Source organism: Athalia rosae, chromosome 8, assembly GCF_917208135.1.
Source record: "Athalia rosae chromosome 8, iyAthRosa1.1, whole genome shotgun sequence".
Lineage (NCBI taxonomy): Eukaryota > Metazoa > Arthropoda > Insecta > Hymenoptera > Athaliidae > Athalia > Athalia rosae.
The window spans coordinates 7,889,014-7,905,860 of NC_064033.1; the positions used below are offsets into that span (position 1 = coordinate 7,889,014).

The following is a 16,847-nucleotide window of genomic DNA, read 5'->3' on the forward strand; positions in this document are numbered from 1 at the left end:
CCTTACCCCTCTATAAGGGTTAGAAATCCGTAATTGTTGATAAATAAAGTAACCAACGCTCACGCTAACGCATCGGTGACCTGCCTGACCGTCAGTTCTTCCCCGGCGGGGTGGAGTACGAGGGATCGAGAGGACTGGTTAGATGATCCCCAAAGTTTCGGTCGTAGTGAGTTCGAACCTACCCACCGACGTTTCGGAATTTGTTTGTTAACAACGACACCGACGATCACCCCATGTAGAATGATCCCCTTTGATCGGAAGATTCGACGAAAAAAAATATTTACGAATTCCTTCTATCTCGGCGATAGCGTGAAAGCGAAGGGTTGAGGGGGGCTACGGGTCAAAACCGTCAGCGTTTTCTGAAAAAACAAAATGGGGGTCTCACGATGACCGCACACCACGGGCTACCTCGCCAGCGGGGGAGGGGGAATCGACGGTGAGACACGTGCGTCTCGGCTGACGGGTTTGCGTCAGATAAAACTGATCCTTGTTCTTGCTCGGTGTTTCGACAGGCTCTTCGCCGGGATCCGGCTATCGAATTTCGTGGGATACCCACGCCAACTGACAGTTTCTTACTGGCCCCTTTACGACCTTTATTATTTCATCCACAACGAAATAACTATCCTTTTTGACGCGCTGCAGCTCCGCGTCGTAGAACAGGCCGTCGATTGTCTCGCCGGCTGAATCCTGCAGCGCGTAAACTACGGGGCTGCGTTCGTAGACCCGTGCGATTTTCAACACTTCGTCCTTTCAATTGGCCTCGTAACCCTTCCGAAATACTCCCTTGGCCCTGCTGATACGCACTCGATCGCCCGTGCAAAATCGCGCGTACCGCGACGACTCCGACACTTTACCGCCTCGTGTTTTTTTTACGTTAGCGCGAGCTGTCGCGGCGTTTTCCAGCGTCACCTCGGAGGGGGTGATTTTCATGGTCGAGTGTACGGTGCGGTTGTAGACCTTGACCAGCTGCGGCAAAACGTCCTTGTATAGTCGGGTGTTCGCGTGCGTTAAATATCGCTACATTCGTTTCTTCAGGGTGTGGTTGAAGCGTTCCGCCACGCTTGCTTCGAAGTCGGGGTTTTGGGTGACGCGATGCCGCAAGTTACGGCTGGCGAGCATCTTTTGGAATTGGGCGACTACGAATTCCGTTCCCTATTCGGTCTGCAGATGCATCAGTCGTCGCTCGGTCGATTCCAGCAAATTTTTGAAAACCTTAGCAACCGTACCCTTGGTCTTGTCCTTCACGCTCTCACCCACGCGAACTTGCTCAACACATCTACGACAACGAGAAGGTAGTTGTACCCGTCGTTGTAGTGTTTCAGCGATCTTAGGTCGGCGAGATCGGCCTCCCACAGATCGTCGACGTTTTGTACGCTGTAGTGGGCTCGCGGAAATCTCCTTCGTATCGTGTTGTGCAGTGGGTACGCGTCCTGGGAGGCTAACCAATCGTCGACGGCTGCCAAAGATATTTTCTTTCCTCTAACGGCTTGCTTCAATCCACGTGCACCCCCGTATCCCGCGGGGTTGGACGGGTCGTAGTACAGCTTCTTCAGAAGCTTTATCGTGAGCGCAAGGTGCACCAGCGGCCTTTCCCCGTTTGAACGGGTCTTGCCTTTTTTCGCGGAGTACGAAAGACGTCGTAGTCGTCGTCGTCGCCGTCGTCGAAGTCGTCGTCGTCGTCCTCGTCGTCGTCTAAATCACCGTAGTCGCCTCCGGTCGGTCCGCAGCTACTACCACCACCCCTATTAACGGTGCTCTTGCTCCGATGCGCTCTCGAAGTCGCAGCGTTGTTTGCAGGTCGTCGATACGGTTCTTCCGGTGAAAGGTGCGTTCTCAAATATATTGGATTTCCCATGAACTCTTGCGGCATGTTAACAGCTCTGAAGAGTCGGGCGAAATGATGGTCGCTTCCACGGATTTTCTTTCCCGCACAACGTCGTTTATCAAGTCGATTATATTCGTGCGCCGTAGCTGATTACCGTCGACAGCCACTGTCCCGTGTCTGTCCCACTCGATCGTCCCTTTGGCCGTCAGATAGTTCTACAGCAGCTCGGCTTTGCGTCGAAACTTCAGCGGTACGCTGATCAAGATGTCGTGTATGGCTCTGCAGTCCACCAGAGCGTTGTCGCTACCGCTTTTATCGACTTCGTCCACGCCCCCCCGCAGACACGTCGCGTATGCTGAGTTTTAGCGGTTTTCTCGTTTTTCCAGCGAAATATAAATATCGATTCAACACCAGACTGTACAATCGCCATTTCTCGCGATCAGATTTTTCCTTCAATGCAAGAATATCGTCCATCTCGCGGTCTAATCTGCTCACAGTGTTCGCGGTATTTGGTTTTTGCGTCTGTGCTTCTGTTTCCGTCTCTTTTGCTTCATCTCCTCCGTTGCGTTGCCGTTGCAACCGCTCCACCGTTTCCTGGGGATCAAGTACCATTTTTTCCGCATGCTCCATGCCTGCCTTGCGTTACGATTCCATCCGCCGCCCCCGAACAGAGTGGACACCAACCCGCCTATGATGGGCGCCAGTAATAGCAGTAAGAAGCCCCCGTGTTGGACGAGCAATTTTTTCTTACTGCTCTAACTGCCGCGGTTACTGGCCAGCCGACGTAAGATTCTGCGATGTCTCCCCAGCCGTGATTTCTGACGATCACTGAGTTTGACGTTACCCTTCAGAGTGTTGAGGGTGCACTCGCAGATATTTCTCACAAGATTGTCGTCGGCAGCGCGCTGTAGCGCCAAGCGTTGAGGACCTCTCAATTTGCGAAGGACGTGTAACACCGCGGTGTCGGATGAACTAAACCGCCCTGGTCGACCTGTTCGCAGTGATATTACAGGTGTAATAGTAGAGCACCCCGTGGCCAGTCCCGCTTTATATCCTTTCGCGGAACTTCAACGTAGCGGTGGTCATCGGTGGGAATATCTCGTTCCGGAACCGGCAATTTTCCGGCAACCATTGCTTCAGATCCAGCAGTAAATATCCGTGGGGGCGATTCGTGTTGTCACGATAAGCTTCTTGTACGAGAGTGGATCTTCAGGGTGAACTTGATGTGCAAGTTGTTGTATTTGGGCACGATCTCAAGGATTTTTGAGAATGACTCTGTAGTTCGCCTTCAGCAAGATATCCCGCTGTCCGCGGCCTTAGTGAAAAAGATTCTGCGTGATGAGAAACACGTTCAGGTTTTTGTGGTGACATCCCTTGATGAAAAGATCGACGACGGTAACGTTGGACGACTCGCGCATCAAATCGTCGAGAATCAATAACTTTGGGAGTTTGCATGCATGGTGTCGTGGTCACTCTGCTGGGGTAATCCCTCGCGATACTCAATGACGGGCGAACGATCGGACGTCGCTGTTCCACCTGTTGTAATCGGGTGTTCGATTTCCCAAGTATGGAAGGTGTGTTGTAATCGGGTGTTCGATTTTCCAAGTATGGAAGGTGCAAGCTACGCACTATTGTAATTTACTGTTTATGCGTTCGGCCATACGTAGGAATCTGCATACACAGCACTGACCTCCTAAACGCAGTTGAAAGGCCTACACGCAACGCGCTCGTGGTCAGAACATCGGGACCCGTTATTACGTGCAAAATCGAGTATCGCTATAAGTTAACGTGTATCTTCCTATTTTAGATCATACTTCTCATTGTCATCTATAAATATTAAACTTCACTTATAATTGTACGACTGAGTACCAACTCTTAATTCGACGACGATCCTTACCAAATAAATAAAAGTATTGTTATACTGGGATTCCCGAATCCAATCCTAACAATTGGTGGCAGCGGTGGGATCCGTCGAATTGTCAAGTGAAGTGAATCAGAGGACGGTGGCATCAGGAAATCAGGAGGATGACTGCCATATGTCAGGAAGAAAGGGGGTTGAACGGTCGGCATCTGTAGACTCTCCAACCGCATCTACCCTGCAAGGCGAATTAAGTTTTGGGGAAGATTCACCGTTGAGCGGCGTACTACTTTCCAGCCAACGACGCGCTTTGCGTTTATCACTAGCTGCAGCAGCACAGCAAGCGGACGAGAGGAAGTCCCAGGTAGAGCAAATGCCAATGAAGTGGGAATCCGTAAATGAGTACATTGCGGAGGGTAAAACTGCGTGGATCCAGGAATTACGCCGCGACCACCTTCTCGAGGTTTGCGAGGCTTACCATTTGGACGTCACTGAGGATAATTCGGTTGACCAACTCCGAGCAGCCCTGCGCGAGTTTGTCAGAAGCAGGAATTGAGGGCAGCCTCAAGCTACAGCTCACGGAACACCTCAAACAACACCCCGACATGGTCGCGACTTAGGAGCGATCGCACCTTGACCTAACATGATGGAGGACGCCCCTACCGTACGGCAAGTACTGAAGGACATCGAGGTATTTGAAGGCGGAGATCGAGGTAGGGTACGCGACTTTGTTCGCTCTTGTAGATATGCACGGAAGACTATACTATTCTCGGAAACTGAGAAGCTGTTGAAAGCAGTTTTGAGCACACGGATCAAGGGGAGTGCGGCACAAGCACTAGAATACAAGTCAATCACAGCCTGGGAAATATTGGAGGCAGAATTGAATTCCATGTACGTTGAAACCCGAACATTAGCTTCGTTACAGGTAGAATTTAACAGCTGTAGGCAGCGGCTGAACGAAGATGCAAAATCGTACGGGACACGAGTTGAACAACTCACCGCACAGGTAATCGAATGAACAATGAGAGAAGCCGCCCCTGACGACTCGAAACCAACGTTGGAACGACAAGTACGGAAGCAGGCTGTCACTATTTCCATACGAGGGTTGAATGACCGGCTGAAGATATTGGTCAAGTGTCGGCGATGTGAGACCCTCGGGGAGGCAATTTCCATTGCAATAGAAGAGGAACGCGAATTGGGTCCCAGCCGGGATCAACTGCGATCGGGTAGCAATGGAGCGGGTAGCACCAGGTCCTGCTACAACTGCGGGAGGCCAGGACATGTAGCACGAGACTGTCGGATACCGAATACCGATTCACGAAGTGTGCGACGTTTGCCGACACCGAGTGAACACGTAAGGAAAATTGAAGTCGTATGTCACTATTGTAAGAAACCGGGACATTTTATCAGAGATTGCAGGACACGATTAGCTAACGAGAATAGGGGATACTACGTAGATGACAGAGAATTTCCGAGACAACCAGGGGACCAGATGGGTCCATCCGGGGATGCTTGTGGACAAGACAACGAGATTTCGGGAAACGAGAAGCAGGCGCGACGGACAGGCAACCGTATCGCGTCGTACCAGTAAATTGCCTAGCCAATGGAGCTGGACAGAACAACCACGCATCGATCAAGGCGAACGAATTCAAAACGGGACACGCCACAATGTTATTAGACTCAGGAGCTGAGGTAAGCTTAGTAAAAGTAGGGAAAATCGACGGCGAAGTGATGGCTAAAGACGGCGTGATCACGCTTAAGGGAATAAGCGGGACGCCGGTTGCGACCTTGTGTAAGGTCAGGTTAAATATAATAGTTGGCGATAGGCACATATCGCACCTTTGTCACGCCGTTAGAGACAATTTTCCACTAGAAGCCGACGGTCTCCTAGGAGGCGACTTCCTCGAGAAGCATGACGTCCAGCTGAGATCCGGAAAATATGCCAGGTTGTACGGGACAACATGGAGTCTTGGAGCTACGGGAGCTCGCGTTTCAGTCGAACTAAGAAGTGGAACGATAATTCGCGCTAAGTCAGCCAATGACGCAGAAGGCGTCGTCGAAGGAATCGAGTTACATTCAGGAGTATATATGGGGAGTTGCGTCACCAACGCCGTCGACGGTGAGTGCAAAGTCAGCATTCTCAGTACGAACGATTATGCAGTAGAACTGGAGCGACCGAATGTGCAAACCGTGGCACTAGGTCAAGAACAGGCAAACAAGAGTCAAGTTCACGCTTGCCGGTCAGTTACACCGAGCAACGCGGGCAGGATGCAACAAATGAAAGACAACTTACGTACCAGTCATCTCAATAGGGAGGAGAGGGAGAGTTTATTAGACGTATGCGAAAAATTCAGCGATGTGTTTCATCTCGAAGGAGACCATTTGGGTCACACGAATGCAGCTACACATAGGATCACAACTAATCCGGATATTGTACCAATAAATTTGAGACCTTACAAATTGCCGGAAAAACATAAGCAGGAGATAAACGACCAAGTAAATAAGATGCTGGATGACGGGATAATCAGGCCAAGCAACAGCCAATGGAACGCGCCACTGCTAGTGGTACCGAAGAAAGTAGACGCATCAGGAAAAACGAAGATGAGAGTCGTAGTAGACTTCCGTAAGGTGAACGACATCACGGTAGGAGACTCTTTCCCACTGCGTAATATCACCGAAATATTGGACCAGTTGGGTAAGGCCAAGTATTTCTCTACCTTGGATTTAGCTTCGGGATTTCACCAAATTCCTATGCAAGAGGAGGATAAGTGCAAGACCGCATTTTCCACCCCACACGGTCACTACGAGTACAACCGAATGCCCTTCGGATTGAAAAACGCCCCGGCAACATTTCAACGACTAATGAATACTGTACTTTCCGGAATACAGGGCCTTAGATGCTATGTCTGTCTCGACGATATAGTCATACACGCTCCCAGCGTAAGAGAACATAACAAACGGCTAGAAGAGGTACTTGAACGTTTGAGGCACAATTCATTGAAGCTGCAGCCAGACAAGTGTGAATTTTTGAGGAAAGAAGTCAACTTCTTGGGACACGTGATAACTTGCGACGGGATAAAAGCAGATCCGGAGAAGATTCGAGCGGTAAACCAATACCAAAGGGGGTGAGGGAACTTCAAGGTTTCCTAGGTCTAGATGGATACTACAGACGATTTATACAGAATTTCTCGAGCTTGGCAAAACCGCTAACACACCTGCTGAAGAAAGAAGTGAAATTCTCCTGGACATCACGGGAACAAGAAGCTTTTGGGGAGCTCGACAAAATACAGACGACCACCTATCACCCTGAATCCAATGGAGCGCTGGAAAGATCACACAGAACGCTAGCAGAGTATCTGAGGCATTACATAAACGAAGAACAGAGTAACTGGGACGAATGGCTACCATACGATATGTTCGCATATAATACCACATCACACACGGCAACGAGATTCACACCATTTGAGCTGGTGTACGGACACCCGGCTGTACTACCAACATCGTTGAAGAAGGACCCGGAAACAACGTATACATACGACGACTACGCCCAAGAACTACGGGAGAGGTTGCGAGCTAGCAACCTCATTGCTAAGGAGAACCTGCAGCGAGCCAAAGAAAGATCGGAAGTCGAATACGATCGAGGTACTAAGTTAACGACATTCAAGGTCGGGGACAGAGTACTGCTCTATGACAAAACGGTACGTAGAGGACGATCAAAGAAATCACTATCTCAATGGATTGGTCCATACTCCGTGTTAGAGGTAAGCTCAGATGTTAATTGTACTATAAGGGTACAGAAGCAAAACCTTAGGGTACATATTAATCGATTTAAACATTTCATCGAAAAACTTCATAACTTTTAAATTAAACCATTCCACTAACATAGCATAAGAGAAACGATTATATGCAAAACTGTGAACGGGTCATAAAACGAGTGTTATTACTAACGATAACTTCGGGTTACAGCTGAGCATGCAAGTGGCATCGCAAAGCAGCAAAATTGTCTGATTTCAGGAGAGAACCCTAAGGCTCTTCTTCTTCAAGGGGGAAGAGATGTTGTGATCGGGTGTTCGATTTCCCAAGTATGGAAGGTGCAAGCTTCGCACTATTGCAATTCACTGTTTATGCGTTGGGCCATACGTAGGAATCTGCATACACAGCACTGACCTCCTAAACGCAGTTGAAAGGCCTACACGCAACGCGCTCGTGGTCAGAACATCGGGACCCGTTATTACGTGCAAAATCGAGTATCGCTATAAGTTAACGTGTATCTTCCTATTTTAGATCATACTTCTCATTGTCATCTATGAATATTGAACTTCACTTATAATTGTACGACTGGGTACCAACTCTTAATTCGACGACGATTCTTACCAAATAAATAAAAGTATTGTTATACTGGGATTCCCGAATCCAATCCTAACACGCCGTACAGCGGTTGCCATTCTGCGTGCCGTGCGAGGATATACATTGAGAGTAAGAGCAACGCCGAGGCGAATTGCTCATTTTCTTCGTTATCGTTAACGGGCTAAAATACTTTGCGCGCCGTGTAGAATCATTCATGTCACCTTGTAGCCGAAGGGTAGCGTGTCGTAGCTGTTTGGACAGAGCCGACGCTTCGATTGAACCAGACGACACGTTTTGAAGATCGTGCGCGTTATCACGTGATGCAGTTTGGTGCGCTCGATAGCGCGTCGCTTCACCGTGATAGGATCGTGAGCGTCGGTCACCATACTTCAGACAAATTGAAAATTGATCTTTAGACCTGTCCGATAGTTCAAAGTGACGGCTTTGACCTTGCACACCTCGACCTCATCCTGATCTCCCGTGCGTTTCACTACAAAGGCGTAAAATTCCGGACCCCCCGAAACGAACGATCGTATATAGCTACCGGGGCCGTGAGCGACCAATTCGTCCGTCAAGTCGCCCAGAAAATTCCCCGTCGGCGGTTTGTATTCGTCGCGGGTGTTCTCGCTTTTTACGTAGATGACAGAATCGGTGTCGAAATACAATACCCTACGCTGCAATTTTTCCAAATAGCTGTAGAGCTTTAAACGTGCTTGAACCGTGGTGGCAAAGACGACGTTGGTGATGGGCGACGGTATCGCGCTCCCCCCCGTACGTCTCCATCGCGCGCAGAGAATCCACTCGCTTGCGGGTGAAATGTCATGAACCTCGACGTTCGGATTGGTGAGAAGCTCCAAGAGCCTCTGCCACTCGTTAATCACCTCTGCACGCGGTAAATTATCGCGCACCCCAGAACCAATTCAGACAAAGTTTCGCCACCAAACGCAGCCCGGCGTTTTTAGCTTTCTTGCCCCCGTCCAGGCAAACCCCCCTGACGCGCTCGTATTTCTCTACGTAGCGTTGGCGAGATGTCTCGTCATCGCGTTCCGCCGGCTAGCCGCTGGCCTCCTGCTTTAACTGAAGGAACGTGTCTATATATCTAGCGAACAAACCGCCTTGCTTTGTCGCGGGATCGTTTGCAGTGATATCGTATTGCCATATTTCGGTGACATCGACAATTCTGTACCAGAGGGTGACCACTTTTTTTAATTCGTCCGACACTCATGTACGCCGAGTGTGTTTGATGTTGACCCACCTAGTGGCCACGTGCTTTGGGCTGACTCGGAGCAGTTCGGTCGCTAGCGACGAGCGGCAATGAAGGCTCGCCGTGATCGTTAAGTCGTCTGCTACCGCGGTCTACCCGTACAGCGATCGCGGAGCGCGGGCTGAAGAGAACTTGAGATAGCAAGTGCTCGTTGCCGGCAATAGAGGCGGCCGGCGACAGTAGAAGTTTGTCCGAATTAACTCGATGCACTTGGCCACTAGAAGGGTCATCATCAAACATACTTGGCGTACCGCTCAACCAACGGTCCGCTTCGTTCGCATGCGGGCAATCCTCGGGTGTGGCATTCTCGCAACACGTGCGTCATAACGAAGACATAAATTTGCCGTGCATGCGGACCGGCAGCAACAGGTGGTAGAGAATTTGCGGCGGAAGCACGACGCATTTCATAAGGCTCTCTATTGCGTCTAGATTTGCGTTGTCGGGCAATGTCAATGTCTTACAGGAATCCCTCACGTGCACCTTGGCATGGCCAACGGAGTACCGCCCGTTTTTGCATACCCACGGATACAAGGAGCAAACATCCACATAGCGAATTCGCTCCCCCTCGGCAACCTCGTAGAACCGTTTCGTGTTGTTCGTGCGACCGCCGAAAAACGCATCGCGAGGATTTGAACACTTCGCGTTTCTCGCGACGATCAACGGGTGTTGCTCAACGAACGCTCGCAGTTCCGCGTCGTCCTTCAGCATCTCGGCGAAAATGCACTCCCACATCTCCGTCTCGACGTAACCAAGCGCGCGCATTCTGACGATCTTCGCGCGGGTTTCCTCGAAGCACTGATTTATGCAATCTTTAACCGCCAGTTTTTCGTTGCGATTCGCTGTGCAACAATTTCGGCATCCGTGTCAGTAACACCCCTAAAATTCAAGCACGTGTCTGGTACTATACACGATCACGTAGTAACCGTCCACAGAATCACCCGTTCCCGGGATACGATACTCCCTGCAGCGACCCGCGTGGATTATCTCTATACCGAATTCGCGTTCTTGGTAGACGAGCCACTCGATCGCCTTGGTGAACTAATTGTCGGCCATCCGATACCCGTGAGACGGTATAATATCGATGGTATTGTCTTTCAAAAAATTCTGCCGAAATAGCATTGAATACGCCGACGCGATGGTAGTGCTTTGCGAGAACGGACAGACACCCCCCTGCCTGAGAGAAATATCTCTGAACGCCGGACAGGCTCTTCGAAGAATGTCAACGTCGCTTCGACAATAATCGATCACACCTTGTCGAAGCCAAATACGTAGTTATTTTCGTGGGGTAGACCCCTGTTATGTTTCACCAGGCAGCATAGAATAAATTGCACGTCAAATTCCCGCGCGTTGTACGCTAGACATAAAATCTTTTGGAATCTGTGTACGGGTCTCGTTGCGAATTCCACAAATTGTTTGATGAGATCAATGTCGAATACGAATTCGCGTATGGGGCTTCAGATGGAACACGGTGTGCGGATGTCAGGTTCTCGTATACAACCGGTGCAAGCCTGTTGAACCACGCATAGGTTTGGAATGCGTGAATTCGATTTATGATTCCCCTTGTACAGCGTGTCGCACTGTTGCGTTTCAGAATCGTAGAATACGATGAGATATTCCGCGTTGTCGTTAGCTGCCGCGAGTCGCCTGATGTTACACTCGTGTTTTACCGGACGCCGGCAACGACAGGTTTGGCACTGGATTCATCCGCAATGGTGGCCGCTTCTAGATAAATCTACGAACCGATTGCATTGGTGGCAAATCCACAGAGTAGCGCATATCGTTCGGCGCGAATTAAACGATCCGGGAAGTCGTTGTTTTCGCAGAACTTCTCCCCCGAGAACGATTGCCCGCAATCCGTGCAGCGGATATTCGCGGTCGTGATTTCGCTCGCGGGTGTGCTGGCGCAACTCGAGCATTTCGATGTACGCCGGTGATCGCCAAGGCGTCGATAAGCGATATTGCGAGGCCCTCGGTCGCGAGGTGGGCTTGAAGCTTGACCATCTCCGGTATACCGCAACCGTCTTTCGGAATTCCGACACCCGCTAACTTGCATCACCACAGTGCTAGATCTTTTTGCGCTCGCGACGTAGCTCATCGTACAATGAAGCACCCTGGTTCGTTTTCGTTGAGATTGGGCGAGTCTTTTTGCCAATGCGTCCGCGATACGATTAACGCTCGCGGCAAACATACGTTATCCCTGCGTACGGCGACGAGAGACCGTTCGCTCGCATCCTCGTTGGTCAGCGCGTTGCGAGATCTGCCTACGGATGATGGTACGGTCACGTGATGGAAAGTCACCCTAAACCCCTGATCGATGCGAAATTCGGTCGTGCTCTGCGACAATTGGAATATCAGTGTCCAGAGATCCTTGTAACTACAGTCCTTGGCGGGGTTGAAGGACAGTCCGACGGAACTGTTGACAAAAGACGGGGCGTCGAATCCGAAGCCCACGTAATCCAATCCGTGTCGTGCATAACGTGACTCATAGCGTACGCGTGTATATCTCTGTAAGAAATTCACGGGGATATTCAAAACGGAAAACAAAATTTTAATATATAACACTTCATTTTCAAGACACCAACTCTTCCTCTTTCCTCTTTTCTACCGTTCGCCGAAGTGTACTCTCCCCGGGGAGAGCTCTTCTCTCCCAGTACTACACTTGTCAAATTTAATTATCTATCACATCTCCAAAGGCCTTCGCCAACAGTCGATAGGATCGCGCGTGTCGGGGGGGGGGGGGGGGGGGGGGGGGGGGTTGAAATCCGCAGTATAATTGGACGACCGTTTAATCGGTAACGATTATAATATTTCGCGCATCCTTCGTGTATCGTGAATGTAGCACTCGGTGGTCGTACGCCGTCGTTGCTCTCTGTATATCAGCTTGATTTGCTCGTCTTGTACGACATTGACCGTGCTCAGTGCATGAAGTTTTTTCCGTTACTACAGTGACATACCCGTCGCAGCGTAACGAAAGCTGCGTTTTAGATGTACTGGCGAACCCGTTAATGCCATGCCGTTTGAAGTATCGTCCTAGAAAAAGCGATGATGGAAGATCAGTTCCATTGTAGAATTGAGAATACACCCACCCACACACACACACACACACACACGCATGAACGTAATGTCACCGTGACAATTTTCGCAGCCGCTCGTATATAACGCGCTGCACATCCCGGTCCCCGTTATCGCTCACATCTGACTCTACGCGGCAAAACATTGTGCGTACAGCGTGTACACCTTTCGTCTCTCTCTCCCTCTCTCTCTCTCTCTCTCTCTCTCTCGCTTACTTTGTACAGATGTACCCGTATACGCCGGCAAAATACTCATCTTTCGGTTGCTGTTGTCACGTCCGGAGAGTGACTCGACATAAGTAGTCAATAGGAGGGGTCTGAAGGATGTAAGTTTATAGACGTTACAACTAAAATTGCGTTTGTATCAATATTTCTACTATTACAATTCTAGGTACCAGTTATTGTTGCTCTGACGACGGAGTGGATAGGCGATTTAAGATGGTAATATGTGTGAGTGGTTGGGTTTATATAAGTTTGTTTATGGGAGTTAAGAGCGGTTTTGAGGCGTAGCCGGTGTGAATGGTTGAAATGTGACTGAGCGGACCAGAGTATATCAGGTATGGGTGATGGTTTGGATGGAAGTGATGTGAGGTACACCCGATGAATAGGTGTCGGGTTCCGCAGTAAGGTCGATAACTTCAGGGGATGCAGGAGAGGTGGATATACCCTGATGACTTGTGGGGTGATTGGTGAAATGCTGGTGTTTCGGAAACTGTGGTAAAAGTACCGGAGACAGCGTGTCGGTAGGTGAAGGACTGTCACCTGGGGAATGAGAACTTTAAGGTGTTGGCGGCGAAAAGGGGCAGGTAGAGTCACTCTGGTTGTGTGATAAGGTTGTGGATTCGGAGAGATTGGCTGTTTTATATGCCAACTCTATTAGTTCGTTGATCTGATTCAGATCCCGTGCTATTGCGGCCTGTTTACGCTGCCGTACCTTGACCCCTTCACGTTTGCGGTATTTCCTATTTCATTCGGCTTTGGTCTGGAACATCTAAGAGTAGTACATAGGTGGTGAGACTTCGCCTTGACCCGGCGGAGACAGGGAAGTTGGGAAAAACGTAGCAGATTTCGAGGTGATAGATAAATGGTTTGCAAACAAGAAAATGGAAAGAGAGCGGTTCACGACCTCACCAGTGAAGGCGAGGAGAGAATTCAAGAGAAAAGAAGGTTTCGCGACGTCGCTAGTGCAAGCGAGGAGAGAGAATTCGAGAGAAAAGAATGTTTCGCCACCTCGCTAGTGCAAGCGAGAAAAGAGAATTAAAGAGAAAAGAAAGTTTCGCGACCTCGCTAGTGCAAACGAGGAGAGAGAATTATGAATTAGGGAACAAGGAGGAGATATGGACTGGGATTAATCAGGATCTTCCGAAATAGTCTATATGGAGATAATGATGTCGCTCTGATAGTTATGAAATGAAAGAACAACTCTTACCTTGATTAAATAACGAACGATGAGGTAGTTGAAGTCGAAAATGAAATGATGGTAGGTAAATTACACTTTCGAACTGATTTTATTAATGCCAGTGATTGATGAATAATGCGATTCTAAAAATAAGGATATAAATGATATAGAATTATTTAACAAATTCAATACCCGAGTTAGAGGACGTTGTCCCGATTTGAGAGATATTGAAAATGCTGGACACTCGATTTAAGAGGACCAAGGTCCCGAATTAGAGGTATATATTGAAGTTTTGACTGACAGTAGTCGGTTGAAGATTAGTTAATAAATGGTAGCCCTGGGTCCTAGTGGCCCAGCCTTTATATGCAGTTGATATAAACAAATCGGGGATCCGCATTATTTGATCGTAAGTCCAATGGAATTTTCCATTGGATTGTTTGCTTAAAAATACATATCATATCACATATTCGTATGTATTGCGACGTTGAGGTTTTTTATTTTCCCCCAGGCGGGTTGGACCCGGGAAAACCCACGTGCCTTCGGCGCGATCTGTACGAAACGGAAAACGGAAAACGGAACGAAAAGATTGTTGGGCGCCAGACGCGTGTCGCGTCACTTAACGAAATAACAAAAACTTACAGAATAAACGAATGCAGATCCGGCGGAGTGGCTGGCTAGGCACAGGCTGATCAACAGCGGAATAAATGGTAGAGTGGCTCGGATTCACAACAACAATTCGGGCACAAATAAAATAACGATAACGTAAAACCAAATTCGTAATTTCGGGAGACTGTATTTTAACAAATTCGGCAGGAAATACAGAATCGGTAGATTCACAATAGGTCGAGAGTAACAAAATATAATTCGTTCAACGGTAGCGGGAGATCATTTACGGCAGTACAGAATTATAATTTCGATATTTGAAAGGCCTACGAGAGTTTACTGATTCTTTTACAAATTATCCGAATGTGCGATAATTACGAACGGGAGAAAAGGCGCGGTTTTACACGGAGCGCTTTTCCGTGGCTACTCTACGGTAACAGACAAATAGATTTTCTAAATTAATCGGGAACGTAACGGAACTAAAGATTTACCGTAGGGGTAACAAATTACCCAAAGAAATGACAAATTTATACGGGAGAAAATATTACATAAATCATAACAAAATACCACACAGCATCACCAAATATCACCAAGGCTTTCCTTAACGTATTACTTAAATGTTACTTAATTACTGAACGTATTACTGATGCCACGTGCAGCAAATGCACGGGAGAAACGGTAGAAGACCAACTAAATGCTCAGATAGCGAAAATACAAAATGTACGGTAACTTAGTTCGGCCACGAGGTGCACCGGGAGGAATTACAGAATTGCCCAAAAACCGAAATACGTAACGGACCGGACCGTACCAAATTGGGGTGGGGCTTGTTCCCACCGAGTTATCAAATTAACGGGATGCAGTGGGCCTTTTACCCACTGACTTACACTCAAGATTGACGGGATGCAGTGGGCCTTGTACCCACTGACTTACACACAAAATAAACTGCGGTGGGGCTAGTTCCCACCGACTTACAAAACAATAAACCGAAAATACGTAATGCTTTAGGCAATTCGCAATCCCCACGTGGCTACTTCGTGCCTCTCTCGGAAGGTGGAAAACCTTACCTTATCGAAGGAGTTCGGCACCCACTGACTCTAACTTAATAAAAATACTCTAACTGACTCTAGATTTAAATATACTGCGAACTAAAGGGCGGATGGGAATGAATCTGAACTCAACGGTAGCAGTAGATGTTAGGTGAAAAACGGTAAAGAGACGGTAGATTTAGGAAAGCGGAAAAGGAAGATCTCAACTGGTGCGGAAGGATCTAGCCAAAAACGTCCTGTCGGTACAGCGGTATCTCGTAGAGTAGGACGAGTTGAGCGCCGGTTTCCAGGATCTTCTTACTCGGAAATCGTCCGGATTGGCGATTTCCTCTCCTAATTAGGCCACAGGTGTAGGGCGCAATTCTTCGGGTGACAATTGAATTTGCCTATTCGGCGCCTCTCCTCTCCTCTGACGTCATCATCCATGCTTCCTCATCGGCCGCGCTCGCTTTTGAGTACTGACCGGCTGGCTGTCTGCGTTCAGAAGACTATCCAAGGCTGCGTCGACTCAGGCACTTGGAGTCCTCATCTTAAGAGCAACATCTTTATCCTATGTCCTCTCGGGAGTCGGAATGTAGTCCTGGGCTCACTTGTGCCTCGGCTCCTACATGTTTATCTAGGCAGAACGTCATCTCGGGTGGTTACCAAGTTTTACCCGGTGACGGGATCAGTTCCGGAACGGTAGATGTTATTCCCGTCTGGCTCCTGGCCAGTAAGTTATGGGACGGGAGGTGACACTACTCGGTTCATGCCACCCTATACGCCGCCTTCCGTAGCATCCATTCGTCGATAGCAGAGCGTCTTACGCACCTATCGTCTAGCGGGAGATCGTAGACGGGTCGTCTTGCGGTCCTATACGCCGGTAGCGATTCGGTAGATCGGGAGGCGGGAGATGTTGGCGATGCTGTCATCAGCTGGTGGTCCGGTCCACCGCGGGAGAGTGCACATCGGTATTCTGATTGGCACGGATGACGTCAGAGTTGTACCCTTGGAGGAAAGGGCCCGGGAGGTCCTCGTAGGTCGTCCTGGCTCAACTCGTCAGTATTTTCCCAGGTCACATAAGAGAATATTCGGAACAACAACGAAAATTAGCTTAATATACGGAATATCTCTTATTTCAATTGAGCCTTGGTGATTCGTTTCGGTGTGCTGCAGTTTTCTATATTATTGACAAAAAACGGAAGGAAATTCTGGGAGATTTAGGTGCCGTAGTAACGGGGCTGAAAACGCCACGTTACAGTATATATGTCAACTCTATATTTTGACTTGACTTATGATTATTGTTTAGATCATCTTTATATATAGATAGATGCATAAAGGAAACGTTAGGTTTTGATTGGCCTGGCTCCCAAAGATAAGGGGTATCTCCTAAGTATTAGGTGACGGTATTCTTGGATCCGTCACACTGTTCTTCTTCGTCTTCTTCGGCTTCTT

At 48.7% G+C, this 16,847-nt stretch overlaps 1 protein-coding gene across 1 annotated transcript; it reads left to right on the plus strand.

The window, feature by feature from the left end:
• Positions 1-4,704: 4,704 nt before the first annotated feature.
• Positions 4,705-5,274, plus strand: LOC125502149 (cold shock protein 1-like). The gene has a single exon (XM_048659913.1). It carries the CDS (start codon positions 4,705-4,707, stop codon positions 5,272-5,274), a length of 570 nt encoding a protein of 189 aa, XP_048515870.1.
• Positions 5,275-16,847: the final 11,573 nt, after the last annotated feature.